We start from the raw sequence: 11,105 nt of genomic DNA, 5'->3' as shown, positions 1-11,105 counted from the left end.
GGCTTTGGCCTCAGCCCAGCAACGACTCTGCCCATTCTACTCTACTCTTCGCTGGGAGAGAGACAACCTGGGGTGCTGCACCGAGGATGCGCCGGTGTCCCTGGAGACACTGGGCAGAAGCCGGCAGGTTGGGTGCACCCAGAAGGCCCAGACCGTCCCCCCCACCCCACCAGATCTGGGGGTCGGAAAACTTCCCACTGTAAAGGGCCGGGTAGTAGTTATTTTCAGCTTCACAGCCCATGGGGTTCCCATTTGAATGGCCCACATCTGCCACGAAGCAGCCACAGAGGACACCCAACAGTGCAGGCACGGCTGGTGCCAGGGGAATTCTACTGACAGAACCGCGGGTGGCACAGCCAGGGAATCCTGCCCCCGCCCTGCTCAGAGCAGCAGAGGTGATGATCCCAAAGTGCTTCAACCAGCGCCAGGCATTAAATAAATGCTTGGTGACTTCCAGTTGCTGTTATTAGTGCCTTTACCCTGAGCACTTTATGAAGTTTTAAAACCAAAATGAAAATTAAGAACAATTTTACTTTATATGATGTTGCATAAGCTGGATAGTTTGCTTTCAATTAAATTAAGTCAAGACATTTCACAGGCTCACCTCTCTTCCCCCAATAGGAAATCAAGTTTTTTTGTCATTTGGTCGATAAGGTGCATTCCCAATAAAATTCTCGTAGTTTCTCTTCTGTAGCACGCTGCTAGATAAGTGTTGATATGACACGGGCCTTTTTCCTGGTGGAAGGAAAAAAAGTACAAAAGCGTGTTTAGAAGAAAGTCAAGCTGAAGCGACGAGGATGTGCTGTGAGTTGGTGGAGACGCATTTTCGACATTTCCCAGCTGTGATAACTGAGGAGCGCGCGCACCGGGAGAGCCCGGGTGGTCGAGTGACAGCTGAGCCGTGTGCCCGAGCACTCCTTAGCCCAGAATTTTAAGTTACTAAAGCTGAGATTGTCTCAGTACTAGGCTGTCACGGGTAAGAACTATAAAACCCAAAGAAAATGGCAGCATTAAGTATTTTAAACCCATATGCATCCCGAACCCAAACTGTGGGAGGAAAAAATTATTTTCAGAAGGGTGTTGCTTGTAACAGTCTTTCTGATAAAGTTTTGACTCCTCCGTTTTAAGAGCCACAGGTGGAAAAGGGACACTTGTAAGCAAAAGGCAGCCAAGATCCGTGCTTGGTCACATCCTGACACCATCACGGGCACGTCGAAGCCCTGCTCCGCGCCACCCCCTCCCACCCCCCCGCGGGCCCAGCTGCCCTCCCAGAGCAGCCCCAGAGGCGAACACCAAGCAGAGGGTGGGGTGGGCTTGTCTCTGGGGGACAGCAGACATCCCACAAGGGGCAGGCACGAGGGTGAGTCAAACGGTCCAGGTCCCTGGGGGAGCTGCAAGAGTGTTGGGGGGGGGGGGGCACCAGATCCAAAGGCCCATGATGCCCCCTGTTCTGAAGTCTAGGAGGGATGGGCTACAGGTACAGAAGCACCCCAAGGCCCAAGGCAGCTGGGCACCCCAAACACATGCAAAAGAGAAAAAACACGAACAAGTGAGGTGATGGTCCAGGGGAGGAGAGGCCAGAGGGGGCGGGGTGCTCAGCCCCCAATCCCACACCCTAAGGGCACAGAGAGGAAAGGACAGGAGAGGCTGAGCTCTGGGGCCCCGGCACCTCCCCACGCGCCCCCGCAGCCGTACCTTCTAGCGCTGGGCCCGGCCCGGGACCCGCGGGGGGGCCGCACGCGAAGAGCGCCCCAGAGGCTGCGTAGGGCTTCTGCGGGGTCAGCACGCCAGGGGGCTCAGGGGAGGCCGAGCCCAAGAAGCGGGGCTTGGGGGGCAGCGCCACGGGCGGGGGGCACGCACATTCCTGAGGCAGCAGCGAGGTAATCCCTCGGACCACGTGGTACTTGGGGAGGTGGTCGAAGCTCTTACGGACAGGGGGCGCAGGCGGGTCCCCGTCGGGGGTGCCGGCCTTGGGGCGCTTGGGCAGCGGCTCAGCACAGAAGAAGTCTCTGGCAGGGGGCGCCCAGGGCCCCTCGCTCGGGGGGGCACCCTCAGCCAGGCCATTGGGGTGGCCACCACCCAGCACTGGGGGCTTGGGCCGGGCCTCTGGCCGCCGCGCCTTCTCCGGGCCAGGGGGGTGGCTGGCTTTGGGGAACACCCCCGGCGCCCCAAGGCCAGGCGGGGGCCGGTGAGACTTCAGGTTGCTGGGCGCTAAAGTGCTGGGGTCGGCCCCCACGGGGGGCGCAGCGCGGCTGGGCGTGGGGGCGCTGGGCTTGGCCTTGTCGGCTGCGGGGGGCTTGGCGGGGGGCGCCGCCCTGGGCCGCGGCCGGTGGAAGGCGGCCAGCGGGGGCACGTCCTTGCCCAGCAGTGCGGGTGGGCACCCTGTGCGCCGGCTGCGCAGCCAGGACTTGCTCCTGCAGTTCTTGTGGGTGTCGGGGTTGTACTTATGCTCGAGTCTCTGGTGCATCATTAAAACTTCGGGGTAGAAGGTCTTGAAGGTACAAAACGGGCAAGTGATGCTGGGGATCAGACTTTTGCTCAGAGAGATGGCCGGGCAGCTGTGCAGCGGCCCCAGCGACAAGTTCAAGGGCTTCTCCTGGGCGTCGGGGGGCCGCTCCCCCCTCCTGTCCTTGGGAACGGCCTCAATGGCCTTCAGGGCCGAGCTGTCGGGGTGCAGGGCGCATGGGGGGCGCCCGGCGGGAGGCTCCGCCACGGGTCTCTTTTTCAACAGGTCCAAGTAAGCGGGGGTGGGGCTCCTGCGCGCTCTCTCTGCAGCATCCTCTGCGGCGAGGGCGTTTCTGCTGAAGTCCTGAGTGTCCCTGGGGGCGGGGGCGGGGGTGGGGGCAGGAGAAGCGCCGCCCAGGGCGTTCTGGAAGGCAGAGGCCGCCCCCTTCAGCTGCTTCGCGGGCGGGCTGCCTTTAACATCTTTGGCACCATCAAAAAATCTTTTCAAATTTTTGGTTTGCGCGGCATCGCTGGAGAGTAGTGCTTCCTCGGCCTCGGGGGGCTTCGCGTCGCCCTTGACCTCCACCGCCGAGTCCACCTGCTTGTCCTTGTGGTGTCTCTCCAGGTGGTACCGCAGGGAGGTCTTCTGGGCCGCTGCGTAGTCGCAGAATTCACATTTGTACGGCTTTTCCCCTAGGAGAGAGGCCCCGTCACCAGAAGTTTAGGAAAAGTTGCCCAAAACCTTTGTGAAATCAAAGCACCTAACGGAGGGCGCGGGGTCCTGCCCTGTCCACTCGGTCTGCAGCGACCTCTCCCCAGGGCTCACGCCCCAGACCCTGACCCCGCGTGGCTGTCTCCACCAGCGAGCAGAGCAGCACCGGCCAGCCCGGGCTCCTTGTCCACCAGCCAGGCCACACACTGCCTTGTCCACCACCCTGGCCACGCGTTCCTTGTCCACCACCCTCACCCCAGCCACGCGCTCCTTGTCCACCACTCCTGGCCACGCGCTCCTCGTCCACCACCTCAGCTAAGCGCTGTCGCAGGGGTGGGGGTGTCAGGAGGGCTGGGGGGCTGCGACCCCAGGCCATCCAGCTCCAGGCCCACAGCGCCCAGCCTCTGCTGGGGCGGGGAGGAAGGACTCTCACTCACCCCGCACCACCAGGCCACGGGCAGCTGCACGCCGAGAGTGGAGGATGCGGCTGTGACCGCTGCGTACCCAGACAAGCCCCGTCCACGTGGGCCCAGAGCCGGAGGCCACACGGGGCACAGCGGCGGCCGCCCTCGCTGCCAAGCGGACACCAGCCAGGGCCCATCACCCGCGCGGCCGGCACAGGCTGTGAGAAGCCCAGCGGCGCCTCACCTGTGTGTGTTCTGAGATGAATGTTGAGGTAATAGTTGGAACGGAAAAACTTCCCACAGTAGCTGCACTCCCTCGAGGACGGAAGGTGCTTGATCTTTCCTCCGTCGTCGTTTTTATCTTAAAGCAAAGACAAAACACCGACGTCAAGACAGAGCCATCCGGGAGCGGGAGGCCGGCCGCCCAGGGAACACCCGCAGCGCCGCTCCTGTCCCGGCCCCGCAGAGGTCGCTGCCCAAGAGGCAGCTTCGCGTCCTCCTTGAAAGGAGGCGCGTCCAGGCGGGAAGGTCCTGCTCCCCTGCTGTCCAGCTCCCCTGCTCGCCCTGGGACACGACCCCTCCGCCGCCAAGGACCAGCTGTTCCCCGGGAAGCCGCTAGAGGGCGGCAGGCACCACCAAATCGCGGCGGGAGCCGGGGCTCTGGGCGGGGAGGCCCCGCAGAGCCCCGCAGAGCCCCGCAGAGCCCCGCAGAGCCCCGCAGAGCCCCGCAGAGCCCCGCAGAGCCCCGCCGGCGGCGGGGGCGCAGGTACAGGCTGTCCAGGCGCCCACACCCACCCGCCTGCCCGCGGCGGCTTCACACCTGATCTCCGCGGGTAACCTGAGCCCGGGCATCCTGTGTGCACTGGGGACACCCGTGCAGGGACGGCGACCTCAAACACCACCCCCAGACAAGGAGCCACAACACGGGGTACACCCGACCCCAGGCCAGTGGGAAGCGGAAAGGGCGGGGCGCCCCCCCCCACAACTGGGCCAGAGGTGACCCCCATCCCTTCAAACGACCGCCGAGTGACCAGTGGCCTGACTTGCAAAACTGTCACTTCCAACTCGAAGTCCTGCTCCTTGCACACTTCGCACCCCGGACGGCTGAGGCCGGTGTGACTTTATAAAGCAGCTCGGCGGCTGACCTCGCGGGGCAGGACACCGCGGTGCCGCCCCCCAGCAGGGCAGCCCCACTGCGCACTAAAGGTGCCGTGAAGACCTCAGGAAATAAATGATACGAAACAGCTGCCATTAAACCTGTTCACAGAAGCTGAGAAAAGTGAAGATCGATTACTTCGCTATTTGATCTTAAAAGCAAATTCAAAGCCAGGCGGCAGTATTTACGAGATCGCCGCGTCTAGGTCAGAAGACGGCTTCTTAATACAAATCCAGTAAAGTCAAGTCCCCGGATTTTTAAACGCCCAACTTTCTTCCCACAAGTCACACCCAAGCAGCTGAGTTTGTGCTGAGCGTACACCGTGCTGCATTTCCCTGCTTCCAAGCAGGTGTCAGGACTCATGGGATGTTGCATCATGTCCAAAAAAGTTAAAGAGTACTTGTATTTTAACACGAAGGGCATGAGCTGTCCACATCCACCTGCCTGGCCCCCTGCTCCCTTCTTGAAGGACTGTGGACTTTCCAAGCACAGAAACCACCCCGGGGAGGTGGGGGCCGGGGGCGATGAAGCAGTTTTGCAGACAGGGAACTCAGGGCACGGAAGGTCACAAGCGACAGGTCACAAATCAGCGCAGAGGAAGAACCAGCTACACATATGTGTGCGCGCACACACACTACACACATGCACAGACACATGCATGTGTACACGAAGACACGCACGCATGCGCGCTTGGTGCTCCCGGCGATCACCAGGACAATCACCGGGTCCCCTCTCTGCCTGAGGGTCCAGCCCTTCTGTCCACACCACCTACTGGCAGGAGGGCCCAGCCGCCGGGGCTTCCGGAGAGGGGGCGGTCTCAGGCTGAGTCATCTCCCCATGCCACCCCCCCACCACCCCGCCCGTGGTGCGACATGAACCACAGTCACCTAGGGGACTACAAGTCTGTGCCCAAAGTCTTTCTATGATGTCATCATAATGAGTTTTCTAGATTTCTGAAAACAGACTGCCCTGTGCCGGGTCAGGCCAGGAAGCTCACAGCATTCTAGGCGTCTGCCCAGAAATCTGTTCTCACACCCAGCACGTGCACACGCGCGCGCGCCAGCACCAGCTTCAGGAAGAGGAGCGGCCCAGGACCGGCGGTGAGACCCACGGGCCCGCGCAGACCTCTCGGGACATGAGCTCCACCAGACAGTTGCCAGCGGCAACTCTAAGGACACTCGTGGCCGCACCAGCCACCTGCTGCCTCTGCAGTGTTTTCAAGCGTCGGGATCTCTCCACCAAAGAAAGTATTCCTCGAGGGCGGTGGGCAGGATCAGGGAGGTGGCTGGACCCCCAGCCCATAAAAGCCAGCCCCACTTCACCCACCTGACTCAGCAGGTGAGCTTCCGGGAACAGCGCTGGTGTGACTGAGCTCGCTGCTAATGACCATCGGGGAGCCCCCGACGAGGGTCAGTATCGGGGAGCCCCCAACGAGGGTCAGGCAGCACCTGCCCCGGAACTGCTAGGCGCCCTTGCAGGACCAAGGCAGGAAGAGCGCTGGGCCCCGGCGGCTGTGCTGCGAGGACGGCCTGTGTGAGAGCCCAGCAGGGTCCTAGCCCCAATGCCTAGGCCCGGCCCAGCGAGCTCTACGAGCGTGGTGCTGTCCAGGCATCCTGGGCTCGGCCCGCCACGCACCAGCAGCACCCACCCCACTGGGCTGTGGCAGGCGCAGGCGCCCGCCGGGGCGAGGCGGCATGTCAGGAGCGCAGCTGTGCAGTGACAGAACCCTAGAGCAGGAGGCCCTGGTACTACAGAAATGAGACTGCAAGGGCCAAGAGTGGGGTGACTTGGAGCAGGTGACACCGCTGCCCCACCCCCCCGCCCGGTGGGGACAGCTTACCCAGAGGGAGCCCGTCCGGGAGCCCGTCCTCGGAGCCATCTTCAGAACCACCTTCTCGGTCCACGGCGCCGCTGTCGTCTGGGGGGGCGGTGGGGTCGGGGGAGCACGTCCCGGGCAGCCTCCCGTCGGCGGCCAGGGGGGGCGAGCCAGCGTCGGCCCGGCGATCCCGCTTGTGCACACGCGAGTGCAGCACCAGCTGGTGGTAGGTGCGGAAGGCCTTGCCGCACTCGGCGCAGTGTGTGGGCTTGTCCTTGTGGCCTGGCAGCTTGGGGTCGCCGTCGGCCGAAGGCACTTCGCCGCTGATGTGGCGGGGCTTGTCTTTATCGTGGGCCAGGCCGGGGGGACCACCCCTGCCCGCCTTGGCCTTGCCGGCGCCATCGGCCTGGCTCTTGCTGGCACCCCAGATCTCCCCCAGCTCCTCCTTCTCCGAGCACGAGTCATCGTTGTCGGTGCTGCCCTCCTGCCCCGGCTGCTCCTTCACCTCCCGGCACACGGCCACCTTGCCCTTGGTGGCCAGCTGCCAGGCCTGGTAGGTGGTGAAGGGGTCGAGCTGAGGTATCCATTTGGCAGGCTGCCGGCCGGTCTCCGGGTGCGAGGTGGGTCTGAGGTTTAAAAACTGCAGGAACTCCTGCCCCGGGGCCCGCATGCCCTCCTGCCGCGGGTCGGCCTGCGTGTGGCCGGGGCCGGAAGCCCTGTCTTTGGTGTGCATCTTCCTGTGATCAATCAGACTTTCTTTATTTGGAAAGAGGAAGCCACAAACCATGCAGATTTTGTAAGGAGAGGCGATGCTCTCAGGGGCCTGGCCCTGCACCACCTCGTTGATGGTGGCAGGGCTCTCCAGGCCCGGCTGCAGCTTCCCCTTGGCCCCCGACTTGCCGGTGTGAGTCCGCATGTGATTCTTCAGAAACCAGGGCTCCTTGAACCTGCGCCCACACACAGCGCACCCATAGGTGAAGGAGTCCTTGTGCTTCTTCATGTGGATCTCCACCTCGAAGGCCACCCGGAACGTCTGCCCGCACACCTCACAGCTCAGTTCTTCATTTTCTTTGCCAGGCTTGTCCTTGGGAGGGTCTGTCCTGCCTTGGCTCTTATCAAGAGGGCTGAGGTACTCGGCCTCGACGCGCAGGACGGCCGGCTCGCAGAGGATGGGCCGGTGCTGCGTCAAGACGTGCTTGTTGAGGTCGTCCGCGTGCGCGAAGGCCTGGCTGCAGAACATGCAGTCAAGGGGCAGGGGTCCCTCCGCCTGGGCCGTGCTCTTCTCTGGCGTCGCCCGGAAAGGCACAGAGGGCGTCCCCTTCATGGGCACGGCATCCTCCATCTCCACCTGGGGGCCCAGCGCATCGCCAATGACTTCCGGCCCGTCCATGTACACTAAGAGGGACTGAGTGGGCATTTTCCTGTCCCCGTGGGATCGCAGAGGAAGTTAAGAACCAGGTGGAGGAAATTCTGAAATTGGAATAAGGCCACTTGCGAGACTTGTCACTCACACCTCCAGCAGCCCCAGGCTTCAAAACTGGAGCAAATATTTATCATCAAAGTTCAGAAGAAAACTTGTGTTCCCCTAACCGGTGACCTTCGAAGTCTTAGGAAGCACAGAGCGACGGTCGCTGGTTCTTTCCACTAACAGGGCGGGCAGACGTTCCGACGCTTTGATGCAAATGAGTCAGCTCAAAGCATCCGTTCTCCTGGTCTCCATTGAGTGAGTGGTTCAGTTGAGCAAGATGTCGATTCCAGCAGCCTGGAGACAAGGGATTTCCAAAACCTGGGGGGAGGGGGGGAAATACGAACAGTGAGCTACACCAGAACAGCAAAGGCCGGGAGGCCAAGTCCCCGAGGCCCTCGCATGGAGCTGAGGGTCCCTACCGTCAACTAGCTCACCTCCGGCTACCATGTCGCATACAGTGCAACCGCCCAGCACGCTCGCTCACTGAATCGTTAGCATTTTATCCAATGGACGCGCTGACTTAAACTGCTAGCATATCGACCAGTTAAGAAACTGTAGATATGGCACTGTAATGATTTAAACCTAAAATGCCAAGTTGCAGGGGAAATAAACTGTTAAATTCAGCAGAATTCATTTTGAATGTCACTAAAACGTAGCTTTCACACTGGAATGTTCGTAAATATCAAGCATGACAGCACCTTAGGCAAACACACTCCAGCCAGAGCTTCTAGTTGTGTTACACACAGGTACGCACATGGGGACACAAATGCCCACAGCACACCAGAAGATTTCACCCCCAAACAGGAATCTTTCCCAACTCCCCATTCAGAAGCACAGAACCGCCCGGGATGGCTGTCCACCCTGCCGCGAGCGCGCAATGGATTCTGGTCCCCTGGATAACCAAGCCAGCTTCAGGGGCGCTCCCGTGCAAACTGCGGTGTGGAAACACGTACTGTAAGGAAACACATACGCACACAGCTACTTCGTGAACACACACAGTCTCCAACGGAATCCTCAATGTGACTGCTCAGCCTGTCTTCATCTTTCATCAGAAAACGGATCCTCTGATTTTTTAATCACCTTTCACAAGCGGCACTGGCCAGGTCAGACACCCCTCCCTGCCCCCCAGGGCCAGCACAGGAATTGGCTGAGAAAGTCCCTTGCTGCTCTAGCTTAAGTCAGTTAATTGCACCCAAGGAAACAAGAGGCCTGCAGACCACCCGTGCATTGCAAGGTCAAAACAAAACAGAACAAACCTAGTTTCCTCGTCTCCACTTCCTCAAAGAGCAAGGGCCAGGAGGTGCAGGGACGCCCAGGAGCTCACCTCCTCTACACATTAAAACAGAAAATGCTCCTACTTCTGTTGAGTTTCGAATAAACTAGATCGTCAACAGAAAGCTTTCCTGTTAAGACTGCAGGTCCCAGAGGCGAGAAGTGAGCAGGCACTGACCAGGCACCTGCGGGTCTCGGGCTTTGCTGCAGTCACAACGGGAGGGCAGCACAACTCTCCAGAGACCCAGCTTTCTCGCCGCCGGCAAGCGACAGCCGGGCCGCGGCCGCTTTCCCACACCTCGTGCTTCTCTGCTTAGGGCATACGGCCCATGACAGGATCAGCCTGAGAGCCCCAAGAGTCCATGGCTCCAGGGGGTAGCTCTACCTCCACGGACAGATGCAAAAGCACATTTAAGGACTATGCTGACGAAGACACGAGGCTGTATTTGGACATGTGACTGGTAATTGAGGTTTCCACGTCGTCATTTACTTATTCAATAAATATTTACTGAGCGCGGCGTCCCGAGCAGCACTTTAACTGAAGAGAGCACAGCACACGCGCCACACTCCAGACCAGCCGCACTCAAGGTGTTTCCACTGGACAACGCGCAGGCGAGAGCAGGGGGCAGGACCACGGAGCTCTGCGCAAGGCCACGGGATTCACTCCAAGAAGAAAAACTGTCTTTTATTTGAGGTCCTTTCCACATGTTGGTGCCAAAATGCCCGTTTTAAAAAGTGCAAGTGGTAACAGCAAGCAGTGGGGTATTTTCTAATATTATTTGGCAAAATCAAAGGTAGTCAGTCCCCTGGCAGCCCTCAGCCTTTTAGTTTTATTATTTGTTAGAAATCTGGCTAGTCGACAGAATCTTTAAGTATGGGAAAACTCCCCTTTTCTATGTCTGTATTTTTCCCTAAAAGACACCAACCCTAAATTCAACCTCTGGATGAGAAACCGAGGTGGGTACCTGCCTCTTATTTATCGCCAGGGTAACTGCCCATCTAGGAAATACCTGCAGCAGAGAGGGTTTCGTGTCAATTTCTGGCTGAGATTCTCAGCCATCTGGGTCAAGCCAGCCACAATCAGGCTCCAGGCCTGGGGCAGGAAGGAGGGCAGGAACTGGACAGGCCTGCCTGCCTTTTCTGCCAGAAGGGTGAAGCGGATGGGGACCTAAAGATCAGCGTCCTCTGGGTGGTCAGCAGGGAAGACCCCTCCCCCTCTCGGCCCCAGACAAATCTGCAGTGCCTCTTCCTGCAGGGAAGCTTCTGGACAAAGCCCACGCCATCCACTGTGTCCACCTGCCCGGACAGCAATCCTCACCACTCACCCCCAAAAAACGTCCCCTCCCTGGGAGCTTCTTGCTGGACCACTGCCTCAGCTCGCCCCCGTCTCCCCCCACAGCCAGTGACGGCTTCCGTGGCTTCTGTTCATCTCTGAAACCGCCTGTTCGGTGCGCGTCACTCCCCTCCACCGCCACCCCCATCAAGTCGGACCCTAGGAGCAGAGGACTGGTCAGCCCACTCACTGCTGAGAGGAGTTCCCCGCCCGGGGAGGCCCCGATCCACAGGACGCGCCCCTCTGGTGCAGGCCCCAAGCCTAACTGATCTGACATTGAAATTAACTTCGATGTTCATCCCACCTCCCACCTGGCTAGTGAAGGCTTCCACCTAACTACCATTCTGTGCAGTTTCAAGAGCGTAATAAAAAGAACCCACATTTAATCGTACCACAAAGTGGATCAGCACGAGCAAAGCTGCACCCCTTGGGTTCATCGCCACGCTTACGGCCCCACCAAACTGCCCGCTAGCATGCCAGCCAGGGAGGTCGCTGGCGA

General features: G+C 60.1%; 1 protein-coding gene across 1 annotated transcript; it reads right to left on the bottom strand.

Annotated features, from left to right (window-relative positions):
• Positions 1–499: 499 nt before the first annotated feature.
• ZNF217 (zinc finger protein 217) lies at positions 500–7,950 on the bottom strand (the record flags this gene model as incomplete). The annotated part of the gene is made up of 4 exons (XM_084246908.1): positions 500–735; positions 1,696–3,138; positions 3,806–3,922; positions 6,558–7,950. The coding sequence occupies 4 exons, from the start codon at positions 7,948–7,950 to the stop codon at positions 626–628; spliced, it is 3,063 nt and encodes a 1,020-aa protein (XP_084103034.1). The 3' UTR covers positions 500–625.
• Positions 7,951–11,105: the final 3,155 nt, after the last annotated feature.

Source organism: Talpa europaea, assembly GCF_964194135.1.
Source record: "Talpa europaea genome assembly, chromosome: 11".
Classification (NCBI taxonomy): Eukaryota; Metazoa; Chordata; class Mammalia; order Eulipotyphla; family Talpidae; genus Talpa; species Talpa europaea.
The sequence above is the reverse complement of the archived record's forward strand: the minus strand, read 5'-3'. Positions and strand labels throughout refer to the sequence as shown.